The sequence below is a fragment of the Rhinatrema bivittatum genome, unplaced genomic scaffold (genome assembly GCF_901001135.1).
Source record: "Rhinatrema bivittatum unplaced genomic scaffold, aRhiBiv1.1, whole genome shotgun sequence".
Lineage (NCBI taxonomy): Eukaryota > Metazoa > Chordata > Amphibia > Gymnophiona > Rhinatrematidae > Rhinatrema > Rhinatrema bivittatum.
In genome coordinates, this window is record NW_021820764.1 from 150973 (window position 1) to 172342 (window position 21370).

The window sequence follows — 21370 nt, forward strand, 5'->3', positions numbered from 1 at the left end:
CCCGCCCCTTCCGCCTTGGCCTCTTTTGTTTAGCTGGGCGCGCGTGTGTGCGAGTCTGAGCGCGAGGGTGGGCGGGGCTGGGAGACAGACTGGCGCGAGGGTCCCCCGGGAACGTTCGGAGGACCGGCGCGAGGCATTGGGTGCGTGCAGACAGCGGTGCGCGAAGGCCTTAGCCGGTGAGTCCGGGCCTACGGACCCGGCACGTTATCCCCTCCTCCCCCAGCCCAGCCAGGCTCCTTCTGCATTTGGAAGCGCCCGGCGGGGGAGATGCATCCCTCGTTGCTCGCTCAGCGCAGGCGATCCCCAAGGCCGCCTGGCTAATGATTATTGACGGACCTGTCCTCGAAAATTCCTCCATCACCAGGTTCCATGGCTTGATTGTAGCTGGAGTGAAAATAAAACGTTCTCCAGTTTGTTTTAAAACGGCTGCGTACTAGTTTTATGGTGTCCTAGTACAGTTTGAAAGGGTAAACTTGCATGCCCCCCACTCACTCATTTTATACATCTCTGTCAAACTGAAGAGTCCTAGCCTCTCATCACACAGGAGCCGTTCCATCTCTTTCAGCTTTTTTGTTGTCGTCCTCAGTACTTTTTTTTTTTTTTAGTTGTTAGATCTCTTTTAAGATGGGGGGAGACCAGACCTTCATACCTTAAGATATTGCCCCAGAGCATGCTGGGACTGCTGCTCTTGCCTTCCCCCAGTATCATGTCCTGTGAGCCAAAGCCTCCCTTTTGTTATAAGAGCATTATCTTGGCTTCCTTTCCCCTCAGGAGAGATTCTGCGTGTCTCTGTGTTTCGTGGCTGGCTCCATCTGGGCTGTGCTTGGAGGATGCCGAAGCGTGGTAAGAAACAGCTGGAGGAGGAGACTGTGAGCGTCGAGTGCCCAGAGCAGGATGGAAATGGTAAGTGCACTGTATGGCACCTCTGCAGGAAGATGGACGGTAGTGGACAGTGCCAAAGGCCAATGCAGCACTTAGTTTGTGCACGATAGCTCCCTGATGAGATCCTTGTGTGGCGAGGAGAAGGTGGAGTGGAGATGCCAGAGATATTTAAGCTGATGTTTAAATGTTTTAACCTCCTCTCCAGAGCAAGTAGCAAAGAAGAGCAAGAAGGGAGGAGGGGCCAAAGCCACGAAGGAGCCAGAGGACCCGCCCACATATGAGGATCCCCCTGATAAGCTGACCTCTGCCTCAGGGAAGAAATGCAACCTCAAGATCACCTCCTGGAACGTGGATGGGCTCCGGGCCTGGGTGAAGAAGAATGGCCTGGATGTGAGTGTCCCCCCAGCAGGAAGACTCCTCTCTTGTCTGCACGTGCCTTGCTCCCCCTCTTCTCCCCCACCCCCAACAACAAAGCGAGAGATTGCACCATCCTGCCCACTCCAACTGTTGCTCAGCCTCCTAGCCCGCCCAGTCTCATGCCCGTGCCTTCTCACTCGTGGTACGAGATTTGTCACAGCACTGACAGCAGAGCCCTGGTGACTGCACTCATTCTCTGCGTCTTGTCTGGGGGAGGGCCGCTGGCTTTGTAACGTGATCAGCTTGCCACCCCGCCTGCGCGGATAAGGAAGGAGGGGGCAAATTGATAGTTTTACTGCTTTCCCCCTTGAATCCCCATCCAGGGAGATAAATTCGTGCTGTAAATACCACGGGGATCCTGGCTATTCTGTGGTCTGGTGAGGCCTAGGTTGCCCAGACTGTGTCTCCCGAGGCTGTGCTCCGTGAGTAATGGCTCCTGTTTCTCTCCTCCAGTGGGTGCGGCAGGAGGGATCCGGACATCCTGTGCCTGCAGGAGACCAAGTGTGCCGAGAAGGTCCTGCCCAGCGAGATCAAGGACATGCCAGAGTACCCCCACAAGTACTGGGCCTGCTCGGATGACAAAGAGGGCTACAGTGGCGTGGCCATGCTTTGCAAGGACATGCCGCTCCATGTTTCCTACGGCATTGGTGAGAAACGATCCTTCGTCTACTACGCCTTTCTCAGGAGCTCACCTAGAATCAGGGCTGGGAGGGAGACCCCAGGAAGTCATCTAAAAATCATAAAAAAGACAGAGCTTAGGGGGCAGTGGGACGGATCTCAGAAGATCATCGAGAATCATAGGGTGGAAGGGATCTAGAGTTCATCTGCCATGTTATCATCCACTTTGAGCGAGAATTTATTCCTCTGAAAAATATATTAAAAAAAATATATATATATATTCCAGCCCCCGTTCAGTCACCCTAGACAATATTTAACAAACTTAGGCTTAGATTCCTCATTCTGCTGTCATTTTTGCATGAATAGTGCCTGCGATTAAAAAAAAAAAAAAGGGGGTGGGGGTGGGGCATGGTTAGGGTGATCTTGGAATTACCGCAGCGTGCGCTGTTTTTAGCGCTTTGCATACGTATTTACCACACCACGTGTTAAATGTTGCGGGCGCAATAAATTTTCGTTTTGCGAGATGAGAAATGCCCAAACAGGCATTTTCACGTTTTGGGCTGCTCGTGGAGCGTGAGAGAGCCTTATAAAGAGTCTCTCTCATTAGTCCTCTATTTATACTACTGTAGGAGGGTCAAGCAGTGAGGTCTGGGGGCAGTTTCCCACGCCCAGTACCCCTCAGTGAGGATTGGATGAGATTTGGAATGAGGAAAGGCAGACACAGATGAGATTTCCTTCTCTCTCCTTACCTGGGTGCTGTCAGACTGGGGAGAGAGTACCTTGTACAAATCTCATCTCTGCTTACCTTTCCTCCTTCCATATCACGTCAGATCTGCACTGGGGTGCATCGTGCTGCTCGTACCTCTGACTGCGCATGTAAAACTGCCCCCAGACCTCACCTCGCGCTACGAGCTGATCCTCCTACAGTGGTGTAAATAGATGACAAACACGGCGGCCACCCCAGAGGCTCTCGCTCGTACTCTCCCTCCTGCTGGAAACGGGAAATCTCGGTTTGGGCATTTTGCACAGCGTAACGCCAGAACAAAAGGTGCTTCTTTCCCGTGTTATGACGGGCGTTACGCTATTGCACGCAACGTTAACCACCCTGCCCAAACTCCTCCCCGTTGACTACGTTATTAAAAATTTGCATACGCATCGCGAGATGCGAAAAATAGCGCATTTTGATGACTGACCCTGTTAAGTTTGCGGTTGCTACTCCCGGAGGAAGTAACGGATCCCTGATGCCCATTCCTGGCTGCTCTTGCCCCCTTAAGTCACTTCATGCTGCTGCCAAAGGGGAGGCAGATTTTAACCTTGGAAACCCACCTCCTGTCCCCCCGTTTGTGAGCCGGGGAGGAGGAACTCGCATTCCTGTGGGGGAGAGCTTGTGAGAAACCCCCTGCTTTGCCTTCTGCCTTGCACTGTTTAATTCTGCGGCGCCTTTGACCTGTGCAGCGCAGCAGGCGGAGCGCAGGGGGGAGGGGAGCTTGCACTGTGCACAAGTCCCTGCTGACGCCCTGCTGCTGTTTCTTGTCCCCCTCCCCGTTCTGTAGGGGTGGAGGAACACGACAAGGAAGGGCGCATCATCACGGCCGAGTTCAAGGACTACTTCCTGGTGGCAGCCTACGTGCCGAACTCCGGCCGCGGCCTGGTGCGCCTGGATTACCGCCAGAAGTGGGACGGGGACTTCCGGGCCTACCTGAAGGGCCTGGATAAGCAGAAGCCCCTGGTCCTCTGCGGAGACCTCAACGTGGCCCACCAGGAGATTGACTTGAAAAACCCCAAGACCAACAAGAAGACGGCCGGGTTCACCCCCCAGGAGCGGGAGGGCTTCGGCAGCCTGCTGGGGGAGGGCTTCGTGGACAGCTTCCGCCACCTCTACCCGGACGTCCCGTACGCCTACACCTTCTGGACTTACATGATGAACGCCCGGGGCAAGAACGTGGGCTGGAGGCTGGACTACTTCCTGCTGTCCCGGGCCCTGCTGCCCCAGCTCTGTGACAGTAAGATCCGTTCCACCATCATGGGGAGTGACCACTGCCCCATCACGCTCTGCATGGCCATGTGAGGAGGGCAGGAGGCAGTGTACGCGGACCTGTGCATGGGGGAGGGGGGGGGGGGGGAAGGAGGCGTGGGATGGTGCGGGCTTCACCCTTGACATAAGTCGTGTGAGTAGCCGAAGGGCAGAGGTCACCGAGCTGTCCCCTACCCTCCGCCGTACTGCGTGGCCCTGTGAGGCGTGAAAGAGCGAGGGGCAGCGCGCTTTTCGGACGGTGACTACTGCCCCCTTCACAGCCATGTGAAGGTCAGTGGCAGGGTCAAAGGGCAGGGGTCACTGGGTGCCATCAGCGATTACCTCTCCCCCTTGTCTCCTCGTTTCCGTGCCGTCTCCCGTCGCTGTGCCGCCGTTCTCCTGTCCTCGGATGGAAGTGTGGATAAATCTGTTTTATAAGCTGCTGAATGCCACCCGACTACTGTGCCCGGGGGGGGGGGGGGGGGGGGGGGCTTTGGGATTGGCCTGTTCCCTTCTCCTGGGGGATGGGGGGGTCCCTAAGGGAGCCAGGGGCGCTCGGGGCTGGGGCAAAGGAGATTCCCCTGCTGTGTGTGGCCAACACCATTAACCAATAAACCAGATGTTTTCAACAAAACCCAGCTGTGAGTGTGACCTCTGTTTTGGTAGCCGGGACGAGGCCTTGCTGACGCTGTTCTCCGCTAACCTTGCTTCCCTGCTTTGAGATGTGTGTTTGGCGGTTTTTTCATGTTTTACTTTTAAAGCACAAATTCCCCCCCCCCCCCCCCCGTACTAGCACCCGCTTTCATTTGGCTGGAACCAACCCCCTCCTTCCCTAAAGAAGAAGAAAAAAAAAGGCTTGGAGAGCTTTTCTCTCCCGGTCGGGTTGTGCTGCCTCCATGAACGCAGGATCTTCTCAAGACCAGCGAAGCCTCTCTGATAACTTTACCAAATCTTAAACTTGTACAACATCGAACGATTCCCCCCCCCCCCCCCCCCCATCTCACTATAGGCTGCACCTCGCCCCCCTCCAATCAGAGCGGTGTTGGTGCTCGTGGCCGCTCTCGCCCCCCTCTGATATCCCACGCGGCGAGCAAATGGAAGAGCGCGGATGAGGACCTTTCCGGCGTGAAATAACGAATAAAATTAAATCCCTCGACGACCTTCCCTCGCTGATAACGGCTCGGGGAGCCACCGGGAGCGCGGCGCGGACCTTCGCCCGCCTGCATCCCCCACTTCCGCCAGCGGGCTCCGACGTCCCATACCGTACCCGATTCCCCCCCCCCCCCCCCCTGAGGATTCTCCGGAGCCTGACCCAAGAGGACCCGAGCTGGCCTGGCCCCCTGCCTACTCCTTCCTTGCCTTCAATTCAAGGCGTCTTTAAAAAAAAAAAAAAACCCCAAGAAACAGTGCAGATGTTTATTTTTTGATATCCCTTTGAGTTTTCTGGGGTTTTTTTACGTTTCCAGACTCCTCCTGTCCACCTCAGGATCAAACTGAAAAGGCCCAGTTTTGTTCCCCATTGATCCCTAAATTTCGGCAGGATCCAGGGGCGCTCCTCGCTCTTGGGAGATCCGGGCGCCCTGACTCCGCCGGGTGCGGAGGTGGAAAGGCTGGCGAGAGAACCAGCGCCCCCTCCGCTGCCCGTGCTGGCCACGGTCTCCACTCCACGTTGGGTGATCCTCCCCTTTCCTAGTTCCCTTGATGTGGTGCCCTCTTAACTCGGCGCCTCCACCCCTCTTTAGGTGGCCACATCGGATCCTAAATAAAGCCCTAGACGTCCGACGCCCAGGAAGGGGCGGGGCCTTGGTGTTGCCGGCCTGAAGCGGCTAAAATCCCCACCCCCGAGGAGCCCAGCTGCTCGTCCGTGTGAAACCAAAAGGTCCAGAACCCTCCCCTTGCTGCAGTCTTGGATCTTGGGTCCTTGCCGGTTCTGGACGTGGCCTCCCGACTCCCTCACACTACCGAAGGTCCCATTGATTTTTTTACCGCCCTCCCCTCCCCTCATCAAACAGAGGCAGCCATCTTAGCGCAACATTTTATTCTTTCTCCGCTTTTATTTGCAAACTTAGTTATTTACACTGGTATAGTACAAAGACGGCAGGATGGAGGGAGCGCTGGAGCGGCTGCCGCTGCTCTTCTAACAGGAAAGATGGGGGCAAAGCCGCCCTCTTGCCCCTAAATAAATGAGGGGGGGTGAACAAACCACCACCAGCAGACGCAGGAAGATCCCGTGGGGGGGGGGGGGGGGGCGCGCGCTTCCCGGCTCCGCCCCTGCTCGCTTTTACTGCCGAGATGGCGCCCGGTCCCTCGCTTTCCTGCAAGGTAGCGGTCAAAGGCGGCTCGGCGTGCGTTGCCCCTTCGGGTCCGGGCCGTCGTTGGCCCCTGCCGACCTTGGTTTGTGACGCGAAGACCTCCCGTGCGCCGCGCTCCGTTTCCTCTCTGCGGGAGCTCAGCCTGCGGAGCCGCCCGGCAAATCAAAAGGCGCCCTGGGTGTGGGATTGTGAGGCGGTGAGACCCCCCTCCCCCCCCCCCCCCTGTGCATCCCATGGTCTGTGAGGGCAGACAGTGACCGGCGCGACCCTTCGGCGTTAGGCCGTTGGGTGCAGTTTTTCTCCACCTCCACCATGGGGGGCTCGTCTACGATGTGATCTCAGGGTCACAGCCGCACGTCCTCGTCCCGGCAGCCCCCGCTGTGCCCCCTTCCCAGAGCGGCTATTGACAGTAGACGGTCAGCGCGTCCTGCTGGTTCCCACGGATGAAGACCAGGGGCGGGCTCAGGTCATGGGACAGCATTTCCAGCCAGGCCATGTAGAGGGCGCTGGGGCAGGCGTCCTTCTTCATGACTGGCAGGCTCCTGCGGGGGGTGGAGAAACAGGAGGAGGGAAAGGTGAGAGAGAGAAAACCGCCTCCCGGGGGGTGCAGGAAGAGGAGGAGGTAGGGCCACGGTCCTTACATGACGATGACGGCGGCGTCCTGCGAATTCTCCTGGAGGATTTCGTTCAGCCTCACCTGGCGTTCGGACTGCAATGGAAATGGATCGGGGAGAGGAGATTAGAGAAGGGCGACCCTGGGGCAGCCCCAGCCGGAGGAACTAGAAGAGGCGAGAGCGTGGGTGGGCTGGGGAGAGGGGGAGAGGCAGCCTGCCCTGTCTCAAGCTGACCCTTTTTACCTTCTTGCTGTGGGCCCGGAGGTCCTGGTCGGAGATCCTCCAGGGGTTGCTCCTTCTCAGCTCCTGGCTGCTCTCTCGGTCCATCAGCCCGTCGTTGAGCCGGTGCGGCGTCACCATGTCCTCGAAGACTTTCAGGCTGCGGAAGAGGTCCGAGGGCGATGGATAACGGTTAAGAGGTCGGGGGCGAGCGGGCCGGCTGAGACTGCAGGTTAATAACACGGGCTCGGGGAGGCGCCCGCAGAGAAGTCCGGCCTTAACCCGAAGGCGTGTTAGCAAGGGGGAGCGGACGATGCCAGCTCCGGACCCCCGCCCTCATTTTCATTCCCCCCTCCCGGCTCTTGTCTCTTAAGAAGAACGAGCAATACAAGCCCCCGGGATGGTGGGATCTGTGCTCCTGTAGCAGCTGGGGCAGGCATCACGTGGACGCAAAGTGAGAACCCCCCCGCCCCCCACCCAAGGACATCTGACCCTCCTCCCGCAGCGTAAGAGATGCCTTAACTCCAAGGGCCCAGAAAGCAAAGAGGTAGGCGATGTATAATGGCCGCCAGGTGAACACAAAAGGATAGATGCCTTGATCTTTTTCAAATATTTATTAAAGTAGAGACGTGTTCAAGATGTTTTTGCATTGCTGACCTACAGTTACTCGTTCCTCGATGATGCTGCACCGTTGTATTTCATTCAAAGACCTTGGATTGTCTGAGCCCCTGAGGCAGCAGCTGTTGAGCTGCGAAACCCGGCCCGGGTCGGGCGGTTTTATGAATACGTCTCTGCTTCAATGAATATTTGAAAAAGATCAAGGCGTCTATGCTTTTGTGGTTTACTTAACTCCGAGGGCCTCCTGGGTTTCCTGTCTCTCGGCCTTCCGGGTCCCAGCAGAACAGAGAGAAGATGGAGGCGGGGACCATCCCGGAGCGGAGTCGGCAGCTTTTGGGAGCCGTGCAGCCCCCTCTGGGACGCGTTCCATGGCGACGGCTTTCCACGTTCAGACCTAGGGGTTATCTTCCCTCTCGCCGGGAGCGCTCTGCTGATGGTGGGAGAAGGAAAGGGGAGAGCCTCTTACCTCTTTGCCTCTGGTTTCAGAGCGATGTCCGGCAGCACCAGGACCTCCTGGAAGCCCAGGCGGAACCTCTTCAGCAGAGCGAGCATCCTGCAGGGGGACGGGAAGAGACCTCAGCCATGGCCGAGAGAGAGAGAGAAACCACTCCTGCACCGCTCTCTAATGCATCTCCTGATGCACTGATACACGCCCTCTGCAGCACCACTCCTGCACCGCTCTCTAATGCATCTCCTGATGCACTGATACACGCCCTCTGCAGCACCACTCCTGCACCGCTCTCTAATGCATCTCCTGATGCACTGATACACGGCCCTCTGCAGCACCACTCCTGCACCGCTCTCTAATGCATCTCCTGATGCACTGATACACGCCCTCTGCAGCACCACTCCTGCACCGCTCTCTAATGCATCTCCTGATGCACTGACAAATGCCCTCTGCAGCACCACTCCTGCACCGCTCTCTAATGCATCTCCTGATGCACTGATAAACGCCCTCTGCAGCACCACTCCTGCACCGCCCTCTAATGCATCTCCTGATCCACTGATACACTGCCCTCTGCAGCACCACTCCTGCACCGCTCTCTAATGCATTTCCTGATGCACTGATAAACGCCCTCTGCAGCACCACTCCTGCACCGCCCTCTAATGCATCTCCTGATCCACTGATACACGCCCTCTGCAGCACCACTCCTGCACCGCCTCTCTAATGCATCTCCTGATCCACTGATACACTGCCCTCTGCAGCACCACTCCTGCACCGCTCTCTAATGCATCCACTGATCCACGCCCTCTGCAGCCTCTGCAGCCGCACCAGCTCTCTGCAACAAGCTCTCTAATGCATCTACCTGATCCACTGATACACGCCCTCTGCAGCACCACTCCTGCACCGCTCTCTAATGCATCTCCTGATGCCACTGATACACGCCCTCTGCAGCAACACTCCTGCACCGCTCTCTAATGCATCTCCTGATGCACTGATACACACCCTCTGCAGCACCACTCATGCACCGCTCTCTAATGCATCTCCTGATCCACTGATAAACGCCCTCTGCAGCACCACTCCTGCACCGCTCTCTAATGCATCTCCTGATGCACTGATAAACGCCCTCTGCAGCACCACTCCTGCACCGCTCTCTAATGCATCTCCTGATCCACTGATAAACGCCCTCTGCAGCACCACTCCTGCACCGCTCTCTAATGCATCTCCTGATGCACTGATACACGCCCTCTGCAGCACCACTCCTGCACCGCTCTCTAATGCATCCACTGATCCACGCCCTCTGCAGCACCTACTCCTGCACCGCTCTCTAATGCATCTCCTGATGCACTGATACACGCCCTCTGCAGCACCTCTGAAGGATGGAGTCCAAACCTGCAACCTCATGCTCCTGGTGTGGTTTTCCCCCATGAGATGGTGCAGAGCCGTGACAGCCAGGGCCATGGTGTCCAGCCCCACTACGTGCACCAATCTCCTCCTCTCCTTGAGAGGAGCTGCATAACCTCACCCTGCCCAGCTAACAGGAAGCCCCCTGTTACCTGGGCAGTCCCCGCTCCCATTTCCCACTGTTGCCCTCCCCTTACGTGGCCTTGCCTCTTGGTACCCCACTAAGTACCCAGCAGGACACTCACTCCTTCTTCTCCTCTTGCACGGTGTCAAGGTGGCCGCTGATGAAGAGTCGAACCTTGCACTGGCTCCACCTCTTCCTGCGGGTCAGCAGGTAGGGGATCAGCAGCGTCAGACCTGGGAGGATACAACAGGAGTCGCTGTGGCTCTTGTGCAAAGCAGAATGAAGTGCATTGTGGGTAAACTGGTTCCCACAGGTGTTTGCTTTTTTTTTTTTTTTTTTCCCCACACTGCATCAGCAAAGCTTCAGTGGAAGAGGAACGTCAGCCTGGGTGCTCTGCTGAAACCAGTACCGTGTGGCAGCGTGGGATGGAGACGTGCAAAGGCTGCAGTCAGATACCTGACCCATGCCCCAGCCTGAGACTTGGGCATCCAGCGGTAGTTGGACATCTGTAAAAGGGAGCCAGCGGGGGTCTAGCTTAGAACCAGCATCAGCTCCCTGCCACTGTGCTGTGCTAATCCCTCCGGGGCCAGCCTGGGAGGACGGGAGCCGGAAGACCCCGGGCTGGGGTGGAGGCAGGCAGTGCCTGGAGGAGAGGACGGGCATTCACTCACCTCCGTCGTCAGACAGCCAGTACACGTCGATGCTCCTCCTGCCCTGCTTGGACTGGAAGACGGTGCTGGCTGGCTTCTCCTCGCCCGTGGGCTCTGGAAAGGAGGTGAAGGGGCAGGGATCAGAAGTCAGATCAAGGGGGGGTGGGGGTGAAGAGAGAAAAGAGAGAGGCAAAATGCAGCGGGAATAATATTTTCCTGCAAAGCAGCCACTGTGAAATTAACCCCCCTGCGCCCTCTCCCTGACAGGACATGCGGGGGAGAAGGGGGGGGACACCCCAGCCATGGATTAGGACTGGTGCTGGGCAATGGGAATGACACTGATGCTCTCTCTCTTTACTTTTTCCCGGAGTATCCTCCTCCTCCTGCTCCTCCTCTTGCTCCGAAGCCGCCGCGTCGTCCTCCTCTCCCTCAAAGGTTGGGTTCACTGTGAAGACCAAACACAATGAGCAGAGGTTTGAAGCTTGAAACCATTCCAGGAGCCGAAGGATGCAGATGTTTTTAAATTATTTAACCTTTCATTGGGGTTCAGTTAGAACTGTGATCCCAAATGGGGACGGGGTTTGATCCTATTTCTGTTAGCTTTTCAGGGAGGGGGGGGGGGGGGGGCTGCTGGACAAGGAAATACATAGGGTGATGGTGGAACGTGCTAGAATGTGGCAAAACAGGCAAAAGGTGTGGGACTTGGCCACCAAATATTGCCCGAGTCTTTGGAGCTGGTGGGTCAGGCAGCCCCGGCTGTTTTTAAGACTGAACGCAGGCAGCGCCTCTGGTGGATGAGTTGATGGGGCTGCAGCTCCTCTCCGGAACTTCCTTTCAGAACGCTTTGCTGTTCCCTCCCAGTAGGGGGCGCTGAGAACATGGCAGCTGTGGTTACGTGCCTCCCAGCCCAACGTTTGAGACTCACCGTGTGCCTGCATGGTCTGCGACGCATCCAGCCCTTCCTTCATCTTTAGCAGGCAGACCCCGAAATTCATGTCGAAAGCGTCACTGCAGGAGGACAGATAGCCATGGACATTTTAGCGTTTACTCCTGGGATGGCTATTGTGTGTGTGTGTGTGTGTTTCGGGGTTGGAGGGGGAGAGGGAAGAGATGACTACATCACACGCCATTCCTGTAACCCATTGCCTAACTATGACATCGTAATGCCATCACCCACAGCAGGAACCAATGGGCTGGAAGATGTTCTGAAGACTCTCAGAAGGACCTGTCAGGTAAGTACTGAAGGTTGGACCAGTACTGATGGTGGGCAGAGGCCCTGGCACCCCACGCAGCCCCTGATGAGTAAGGGGTCCTTTGGCGCACATGCTGGGGTACTCGTGTGACGCGGTGGGAAAGTGGTGCCCGAACCAGGACCCTAAGCCACTCACTGGATGATGCCGACGTAATTCTCCAGGTTGTCCGAAGTGTCCTGCCGCCAGTTCTTTTTGTAACCCAGAACCAACGTGTTGGGCCTGAGTCTGCCCAGCCCAGCGACCTGAGGAGGAAAGCGAGCTGTAACTAATGCATCCCACATAATTCTGCTCCGAGTGGCTTTTCTGTGCCTCACTGACTCTTATGTGTGACCTTAGAGGAGTCACGTTATCTCCCTGTGCCTCCGCTCCGCCCGTGTATTTGTGAATTTGACCTTGGACCAAGGGGGCTCCCTTCTCCCTTACCTGCATCAGGTTCCTGGCCCCTGACCTCAGGTCCTCGGCTACAATGGTGGTGTAGAAGGCCCTCACTTTCCTCTTCTTCAGCCACTTCATGTGCCCTTCAGATTACAAGCCCTTCTCGGGGTCCTGATGGAAGGAGAAGCACTCAGGATAAATCTGTGCAATCCAAAAAGTCCAGAGCACTCGGACTCTGCACCCCACCTGCCACTCACCGTCACCACGTTCCCACAGATCATCAGGCTGATGTTTTTGGTGACCGTCCCAAAGAAATCGATCAGGGCGGGCCGGAAATTCGGGGGTCCACTGAGAACCAGGCACTGAGGGCTGGGGAAAAAGGAGGGGGGGGATAAGAGGAAGACCCTTGAGATGGAGGGCAGCATGTGGGGGAGTGGGACACGTGCGAAATGGAAGGCGATATGTGGTGGAAAAAGCCACCAGAGGGAGAGAATAGGCAATGCTGTGTCGAGTACCAGGTTAAGAGTAGCGATGTTTGCGGCGTGAGTTGTGTTGTCACGTGTCCTAATTTTATCGTGTCTTGTGTGGTGCTCTGCAGTCACATAAAAGCTCAGCGGCTGTTACCGGAAGTTCTTGACGTGGTCCTCCACCCTGGTGAGATTCATGGAGTAGGCCAGGGCCATGTGGTAAGAGCTGGCTTGCACGGAGGAGCCCCAGTTCACATCTGAGGAGAGACGGAGAGAGGGACTTAAAATGATCTACCATTATCTGCCATCTCCCCATGCACCTCTGTAAGAGAGGGAGCTCAGTTCCATGAACCCAACAGGCAAGAAGACCTTGCACAAACTCCGCTGTCTCCCTGTGCCTCAGTTCTAATCCCAGGCTTTGTCACTGTAACTCTTTTAAAAGGGTTCTTATGCATCCAGGGGCTAGAAATGTGCTGCCAAAAAACCTTCAACCCCAGATGTGGCTGCATTATTATGCGATCCCGTACCCACCTTCATTCATTTTTATAGCCACGGTGGTCAAACGGCGTCCCTTCATGTATAATCCAATGCAGTTTACAAACCACTAGTCCCAAAGTCTGCCTAACAAATACAATCACATACAAATCCAAGGCATAAGAGGCAAACCAATGCAGAGCAAACGTAAGAGACGGGGGGTGGGAAAGGGCCCCTGCTGAGTTCTCTCTTACCAGGCTTCTTATAAGTGACGTATCCGAGCAAGAAGACGATGATTCCCACAGCGATAATGGCCGCCCACCAGGTGAGCAGGAACATGATCACCACAGACACCAGGGCTCCGAAGAGCGAGACCCACTGTTGTAATAGCGGAAGGAGGGCCTCCAGCCTGCGGGAGAGGCGGAAGCATGCAACGTTAACGGGACAGGAATACCCCATGAAAGACGAGCAATGTTAGCCCCTTCCCTCCTCTGCGCAACCTTTTTGGTGAAAATCACAGCAGCTTTTTAGAAAGTCGCTTGGCTTTCCAAACCATTCGCTTTGGATTTTGCCGTGTTGTTGGGTTTGCTTGGGGGGGGGATTTGAAATTCCCACTCAAATTCCCTCCTCCCAGATACGCTGTTGAAAATCCAATGGATTTCCCCTATGGAAAGTCCTAACGCTTTGAATTCGAACCCTCCTGGCATTCATTTGGTTCAGATTTGACTTGGAATCATCGGTGCATCCCTCGTGCAGAGAACAGCAATACAAATAACAAGATGTCTAATCTAGTGTGATCTGGAGAACAAGATAAAGGACTTTGGGTTTATTTAACCTAAGAAAGATGAACAGGGGGGTGACATGATAGCAGTGAGGGAAATGCTTATCCAGGGAGGGGGGTGAGATATCTGCCACTGGAGGTTTTAAAGAGGTTTTGGGATAGGACACAGTAGATCCTATGGAAGGAGGATGGGCTAAGGATCCTCTTGAAGTCCCTCCCACCTCTGTCATTCTGAGATTCTAGATAACCCTTCAAGGTTCCTCCCAGCCCTATCATTTTGATATCTAGATGACATCTTAAGGAAATAAGATTATAAGATAGACCTTGCTGGGTCAGACCAATGGTCCATCGAGCCCAGCATCCTGCGGTCTATCAGTGGCCAGTCCAGGTCATTAAGACGAATCTGGCAGATCCATTCCTTGTTGCTCACTTCCAGATCAAGTCTACTTGACTAATAATGGTTTTTCTCCAATTCTTTCTCAAGCTGTTTTCAAACTCAGCTATTGACCACATCCTCTGGCAACACTGAGTGAAAAAAAGACTTTTCCAATTTTTTTTTTTAATCTGCTACCTGTTAGTTTCATGGAGTAAATAACCATCCCCCTATTTATCTGTTGAATGCCATTTATGATTTTATAAACCTCTAGCATATGTCCTCTTAGTCTCTTCTCTGAAGAGCCCTAATCTGTTTGTTCACATTAAATCTCATCTGTCCAGTTCCACAGTCTAGCAAAGTCTCTTACTGCTGTTCCTCAGGGGGTCCCCACCTGCTAGGAACTCATTTCATCCAGACCTATAGTTTTCTAACATTTTCCTTTGAAAATGTTTGTAATCATCCAGTGCTTCTATACCCACCTGGGGAGCTGGTGATGGATGCATGGAAACAGCTGAAGTTGACCAGGGCATAGGAGCAGAGAAAGAAGTTGGAGATGATCGGAGCAATGGTGTTCAACTCGGCTGCAAACACACAAGCAAGGTCAGGTCAAGGGCAAGAAGGGAAGGTCCCGTCACTCGCCAGCAGTACAGGCGCGACTTCCCCCCAACTCAGAGAGCAGAGTAATTCAGTAAGGTTTCACATGGTGATGGCCTACAACACTAAACACCTTGGCTCTCAGGAGAAGATTGCGCTCGGCAGACTTCTAGTCTTCTCCCTACCTAAGCAGTGTTGCAATTTTTGTGTTATCTAATTGCATACAATGCTAAGACTAATTCACATTAGCTGATACCTCAGAGCACCTACAAAGATACCTGTTTGGGGGTTAATGGAGTAAAATTCAGCCTCCCCAAAAAAACTATTTTTAATAAGACAAGGGCTTTCTGTCACCTCGATCCCTCCTGCTGTCTGCTGCTGCTCTCTCTCTCGCCTCTCTCAGTCTTTTCCCCCACTACTACCCCAAATATAGACGCGCTGTGGGGTGGGAGGGGAGACTCACCGATGAGGATGAAGGCCACGGCAATGATGAAGGCCAGGGCGTAGCCCCGCAGTGGCTCGTGGTTCTTCCCATAACCCTTGGCAAAGAATCCAATGAGGGGGTACAGGTTTGTCTTCACACAGGCACTGTGGGGAAAAGATGGCAAGTAACTGGGGGGAGGAAGGGGAGATGGGGTTTACAGCAAAACAGTGAGCTCACACCCATCGGGCAATGAGATTGACACCATAAATGGAGAATCTCGCCATTGATGACGGATGAGTCGTCCAAGGACAGATGATGCTGATAAAGGCTGGCGACATCACTGGGCAATGACTGATCATATACTTAGTGACACTGTTTATATATATAAACATATTTTCTCTCTGCAATAATGTAGGGAAACCATAAAACTGAGCAGACATGAGCAGGGAGTCCCAGAGCAGAAATGCACTTAGGCATCACCTCGAAGAATAATATTTTACGCAATGATTTGTCCCTAAACGAGCACTTGAAATTACCAGAAGTGTGCAGACAGGGGGCTGTGATATAATGGCAGGAAATCCCTTCTGCTACAAACAGTAGTCCAACTCAGGAAAATCTGGAAGGGGGTTTCACAGGGTAGGACACTTTGGAAGGGAAGTATGTTTAAGGAAGGCTACGTGCCTCCTCTCTTAACCTGTTTATGCCAGTGCTGCAGGTGACTAACCTGGAAGACTTTGGGTGCAGAGACGAGGCACGCCAGAGCGGAGGAGAGGGTGGCAGCGAAGATCCCAGCAGTGATCAGAGGGCTGAAAGCAGACACCATGCTCATGGTCTGAGAGAGAGAGAGACGGGGAGACAGCGCAAGGCACATAAGATACATTTGCACAAAATAGCAGCAAGAAATGGTGACCAATCAAAGGGACGGTGATGAAGCAGTCAGGAGCCAGCATCAGGGTTTCCAATTGCCTCAGCTAGAGCAGCTAACTGACTGTCCATCTGCCAGTCCTGAGAATCTTTATTTCACGGTGACTGCTCCGTCCAGAGGGGCAGGAGGTCCTCACCTGATAGAGATTAGCCAGCCCGAAGGAACAAGTTTCAGTCTCTCGGCATTCTGTGAAATTCCACTGGTAGGAGCAGGATGATCCCTCGCAGCCTCCCGTCACGTTCAACAGCACCGAATCATTCAGGCTCCCAGAGGCATCGCGCACTACACAGGATCCTAAGGAAGGAGAACCAGGCAGCAGTGATGCTATAGGCCAGCCCTGCCAGGCTTTCTACACATATGCACAGAACCACAGTCCAAAGGTAGGAAGAGCAATGGTTGTATCACAGACCTACACACAGTCACAGATGCACCAGCCTACTGGTGAATACACGCCCATGGAGCCACCCGTGCTGCCACCACCAGAAAGGCTACTCGTTCCATTCCCAGTCACAGAGACACGATTCCCTTCAGATTATGCTCCGAGCCCAGGATGACAATCAAATTTATGGGGTACCCCCCTCTGGATCTTTAATCGGTCTACCAACCTCCCTCCCAAATAATCCCCTGTTAGTGCTGGCTGTGTAATCTCACCGATGGTTGCAGAGATGGCCAGGTAAGAGATGGTTGTCCAGAAGATGGCTAGCAGGGTGCCTTTTGGGGATGGCCACAGCTGGATCCTGCATGGCAACAGCAGAGTGAGGAAGGAAACCCCAAGGTCTATGAGCACAACAAAGACATAGCTCCCACCTTCTGCACCCCCTCCCTCTCAGAGCCCACAGGGAAATAGCAAGGCGAGAAGCAACCTTGTACGTCAATATATCTAATGGAGACATCTCACCAACCACCATGTGCAGTGAAAGAACAAATCACCAGGGTGTGGAAATCTGCACTCCCATTTTTCCAACAAATGGGAAAAAAAATGACAAAATCCCAGAATCCTTTGGGTTGAAAGAGCAAGCATGGTCAAGGAAAGACCATGGAAAACGTTGATCCTTCCATGCCTGTGAGGGCACCATACAGGAAAGAATACATAGTCTTTTGGTCCACCAGGCTCCCTACCCTTATACCTTCAGGTCTCCAGAGATGTTGGCACCAGCCAGAATCCCAGTGGTTGATGGGAAGAAAATGGAGAACATGCCGAAAAAGTTTCCGGTTTCCCCCCGCCAGTCAGGAACTATGTTCTCCAGGAAGATGGATCCTGCAGGCAAGAAGAGGTGATTCAGGGTGGCAAGCAAGTCGCAGAAAGTCGAGTTCTTTGCTGATGTGCCTCACTTTATCTCCTCCTTGTGATCTGTACGCCCTGCTTAGGGCAGTATTGTGTATTGAGTGCTTCAAGGGATCTCTCTTATGGCAGAAGACGGGGAATGCTCACTTCCAGGTGGATTTCAGGATATTCATAAAAAATAATCATCAGATAGATTGGTCTACAGGGGATCCAAAAAGCAGGCCCTGAAGACCAGATGTGTTTGCTGCTCTGCAGGACTATAGGGGTAGATTTTAAAAGAAACACGCGCAGCCTACATGTGCGCTCGCTACCCGGCACGCGCTCATGTACACCTGATTTTAAAACTTGCGCGCGCATGTTATAAAATCAGGGGTCGACGCGTGCAAGGGGGTACACAATTATGTACCTTGCGCGCACCGAGCCGCGCTGCTTCCCCCGTTCCCTTCCCCCTAACCTGACCTTCCCACCCCTTCCCCTAACTTTCCCCCCCCCCCCCCCCAGCCCTACTCTAACCCCCCCCCCCAAATTATCTTACCTTTTGTGCCTGCCTCCGGGCAGGTGCAAGTTGCGTGCGCCGGCAGCTTGCCGGCACGCGATCCTCCGACAGAGCAGCAATGGCTGCTCTGTGGGAGGCCTCTGGCCCTGGCCCCCCCCCCGACCACCCCACCCCCAGACCGCCCCTTTAGCAAAGTCCCGGGACTTACACGCGTCCCGGGGCTTTACGTGCGCCGCCGGGCCTTTTTAGAATAGGCCCAGCGTGCGTAACCTTTTAAAATCCGGCCCATAGTGATTACCCCTGTGGTAAGAGCTCATCTTGGTTGGTTCATAAGTGCTTTATCCTAATTGAATATGCTGGGAATGTTGCCCTGGGGTATTAAAGATGGCATCTTGCACCAGCTGGTGCAAATGATACTTTTATGATTATACGAGATGACTCTTTCATGCCGAGTGTTTGGTAGATGCTCAGTAGACTCTGCGAGTATGAGTAGTGCCTTTTATGGTTGGCTCATATACTTGATCATCATAGAGCATGTGCAAATGCACAGCAGTGTCACTGAGCAGTCTCTTTGGACACTAATATGGTGGCATAAGAAAAACTGATTCGATTGCATGAGCCACCTTCATTCCCACCACAAGCGAAGGGATGCCACAGGCTGAGTTAAGTCTGTTTTTACTCCTGTTGCATGCTGGGAAACAAAGTTAAGGTTTTTCATAGAAAAAAACAGAACTCCCAGTCTATATTCAACGGGAGCAAAATCAGGACTGGCTTTGCCTGTCCAGACATTCTGGAGCCAGTTGACAACCCTACCCTACACAACATTCCAAGATAGGCTCTCTAATCCCCATTTGAACATTGTGTACGCAATATGGGATGTCAGTGGTGATGGGGCATTCCTGGTATCAGTGGATCTCTTGGTTGGAGCTGCTCACTCACCTTGGTAGCCAAAGAACCCTTTGGACTGCTTGTTCTCATTGGGAGGAAGGAGGGTTCCCACCAGATAGTTCACAAAGGACACCATGATCACGAAAAAGAAGGCAATCTGAGCCTGGAGGATGATGGGAAACAAAATCTCAACAAGACCATAGAGTGGCAGTTGGGAGTTAAGGGTGGTGAAGGGTCTGTGGGGAAGGGCGATCAGATAGCAGAATGTGAAACGAGAGAACATTGGAGGTAGTCATGTCATAGAATGGGATGTAAAACAGGCCACCATTGGGTAAAAAGTGGAATGAACTCAGTCTAACACTTAAATCACTAGAGGGCTGCCAAGCACGTGCTAGTGGTAAGTGACACTAAGTGGATGTCTCTGGGTCTGCTGCCGAAGATCTCTCTACTTCCTCTGTTCAGGACCACTGCTTCCATTAGGCAAAACTAGGCAGTCACCTAGAGTGGCAGACGTCCACCAGTAAGATGACCAGAGGGTGCCATGCCAGGGCCTCTAACAAGAAAACAGAGCGCAGTACTGGAGCCACTGCTGCTTGTAGGAGGGAGTGCGTCTGTTGGAGCTGCCACCAGTAGGAAAGTTGGAACGTGTCCAAAGGTTCACTAGGGCACCAAACATGCTTGCACCAGCCCTGCCTCTGTCTGCGTAAACAAAACATGCCATCCATAAGCTCCTGAACAAACCTGAGGACTTGTACCTTCTGCCTGTCCTTGCTCACTAAGGGGCGGATTTTCAGAGCCCTGCTCGCCTAAATCCGCCCAAAACCGGGCGGATTTAGGCGAGCAGGGCCCTGCGCGCCGGAAGCCTATTTTACATAGGCCTACCGGCGCGCGCAGAGCCCCGGGACTCGCGTAAGTCCCGGGGTTCTCCGAGGGGGCGTGTCGGGGGCATGTCGGGGGACGGGCCCGGTCGTCGCTGCGTTTTCGGGGGCGTGTCGGCAGCGTTTTGGGGGCGGGTACAGGGCGTGGCCATGGCCCGGGGCGGTCCGGGGGCATGGCCGCGCCCTCCGTACCTGCCCCCAGGTCGCGGCCCGGCGCGCAGGAGGCCCGCTGGCGCGCGTGGATTTACGCCTCCCTCTGGAAGGCGTAAATCCCCCGACAAGGTAAGGGGGGGTTTAGACAGGGCCGGGCGGGTGGGTTAGGTAGGGGAAGGGAGGGGAAGGTGAGGGGAGGGCAAAGGAAAGTTCCCTCCGAGGCCGCTCTGATTTCGGAGCGGCCTTGGAGGGAACGGGGGAGGCAGCGCGGCTCGGCGCGCGCCGGCTATACAAAATCCATAGCCTTGCGCACGCCGATCCAGGTTTTAGCAGATACGCGCGGCTCCGCACGTATCTACTAAAATCCAGCGTACTTTTGTTTGCGCCTGGAGCGCAAACAAAAGTAGGCTATTCGCGCTCGTTTTAAAATCCGCCCCTATGAGTGTTGTCACAACAAAGTGATGACAAGGATGTGATATGGGATGTGTAGAAGATGAGGAAAATCCTACAATACCTTAGCTTCCCACTCCATCCCCGCCAGAGAAATTGCCAATAGAAGGGTGACCGTAAGGACACCAATGATCCTGATGTCGTTGACGGGGTCTGTCATGACGGCATTGTACTCCTGTATGGGGGGGGGGGGGTGAAGAGAGGAGGGTGTTAGATTACAGGTTAGGAAGGTGGACATGGGCAAAAAGGAAAATTTCTTTGGAGGAATGAGCTTAGGTGGGTTGGGAAGAGAAGATGGAGACCTACTATCAGCATGTCCCGCACGGTCTCCGAGAAACCCACTGTGTGCATGGCCACCGCCACTGCATTGGCAAAAGCGAATATGAGTCCGATGGAGCCACCAAGCTCTGGGCCCAGGCTACGAGAGATCAGAAAATAGGTACCCCCTGAAAGATACAACAATACTTTCATATCTTAGAAGGTGCAGAACAGAATGGGACAGGGGCTCCCTTAAACACAAGTTTAAGCATCACTGGTGTACTATAGTAACTGCTATGGGACCTTCAGTACCTACAGAGAACCATAGGTTGAATCTTTACCGGAAATCTTGCTGATTTAAAGTAGCCCAGATCTTTTAATGCCTCAGAGTGCCCCCTTTTTCTTTATTAGGCTCCCACTCACCTGACTTAACTTTGCCATTGGTGGAGATGGCAGAGATGGAGAGTCCAGTGATGGAGGTCACAACCACAGAGAGGAGAATGATCAGCCAAGTGAGGACCTGCAGGAAAAGAGCACCATTGGTCATGGTCACCATGGTGACCTGCTCTCATCCCAACCACTTGGAACCCCCCCCCCTCGTTGTCAGCTTTCACCATCCCATAAACCCAACTAGTTTCTCTTCCCTTCCCTACTCCACACTCTTGCCCTACACCCAACTAATTTCATGTCAACCTGACTAAAACCACAAACCCAACCAATTTCATTACATCCTGCCTCAAACCCAAGCATGTCACCCTACCTTACCAAAGATTAATTCAAGCCTAGCTAACCTCAGCCCAACCATGCCTTTTCACCCCAAACCCAACAAACTACATCCCAACCCCCTAAAACTCCGCCCAGCCCTGCCTCCAAATAAGCCCAAAACCTGAACATCCTCACCTCCCCATGACCTGTCAGTTTACATCAAAACATTCTCAGCTCACTCTGCTCCTGTTTTGTTATCTCTATTCTTCACTCA

At 54.0% G+C, this 21370-nt stretch overlaps 1 protein-coding gene and 1 pseudogene across 1 annotated transcript; one reads left to right on the top strand and one right to left on the bottom strand.

Moving 5' to 3' along the window:
* Positions 1-19: 19 nt before the first annotated feature.
* On the top strand, positions 20-4338 carry LOC115082100 (DNA-(apurinic or apyrimidinic site) lyase-like). The gene is given in 6 exon segments (XM_029586365.1): positions 20-176; positions 772-903; positions 1088-1272; positions 1753-1767; positions 1769-1946; positions 3471-4338. Coding segments are annotated over 5 exon segments (966 nt in total). The 5' UTR covers positions 20-176; positions 772-830; the 3' UTR covers positions 3986-4338.
* A 2305-nt stretch (positions 4339-6643) lies between these two features.
* LOC115082098 lies at positions 6644-20947 on the bottom strand (annotated as a pseudogene).
* Between the last annotated feature and the right edge of the window lie 423 nt (positions 20948-21370).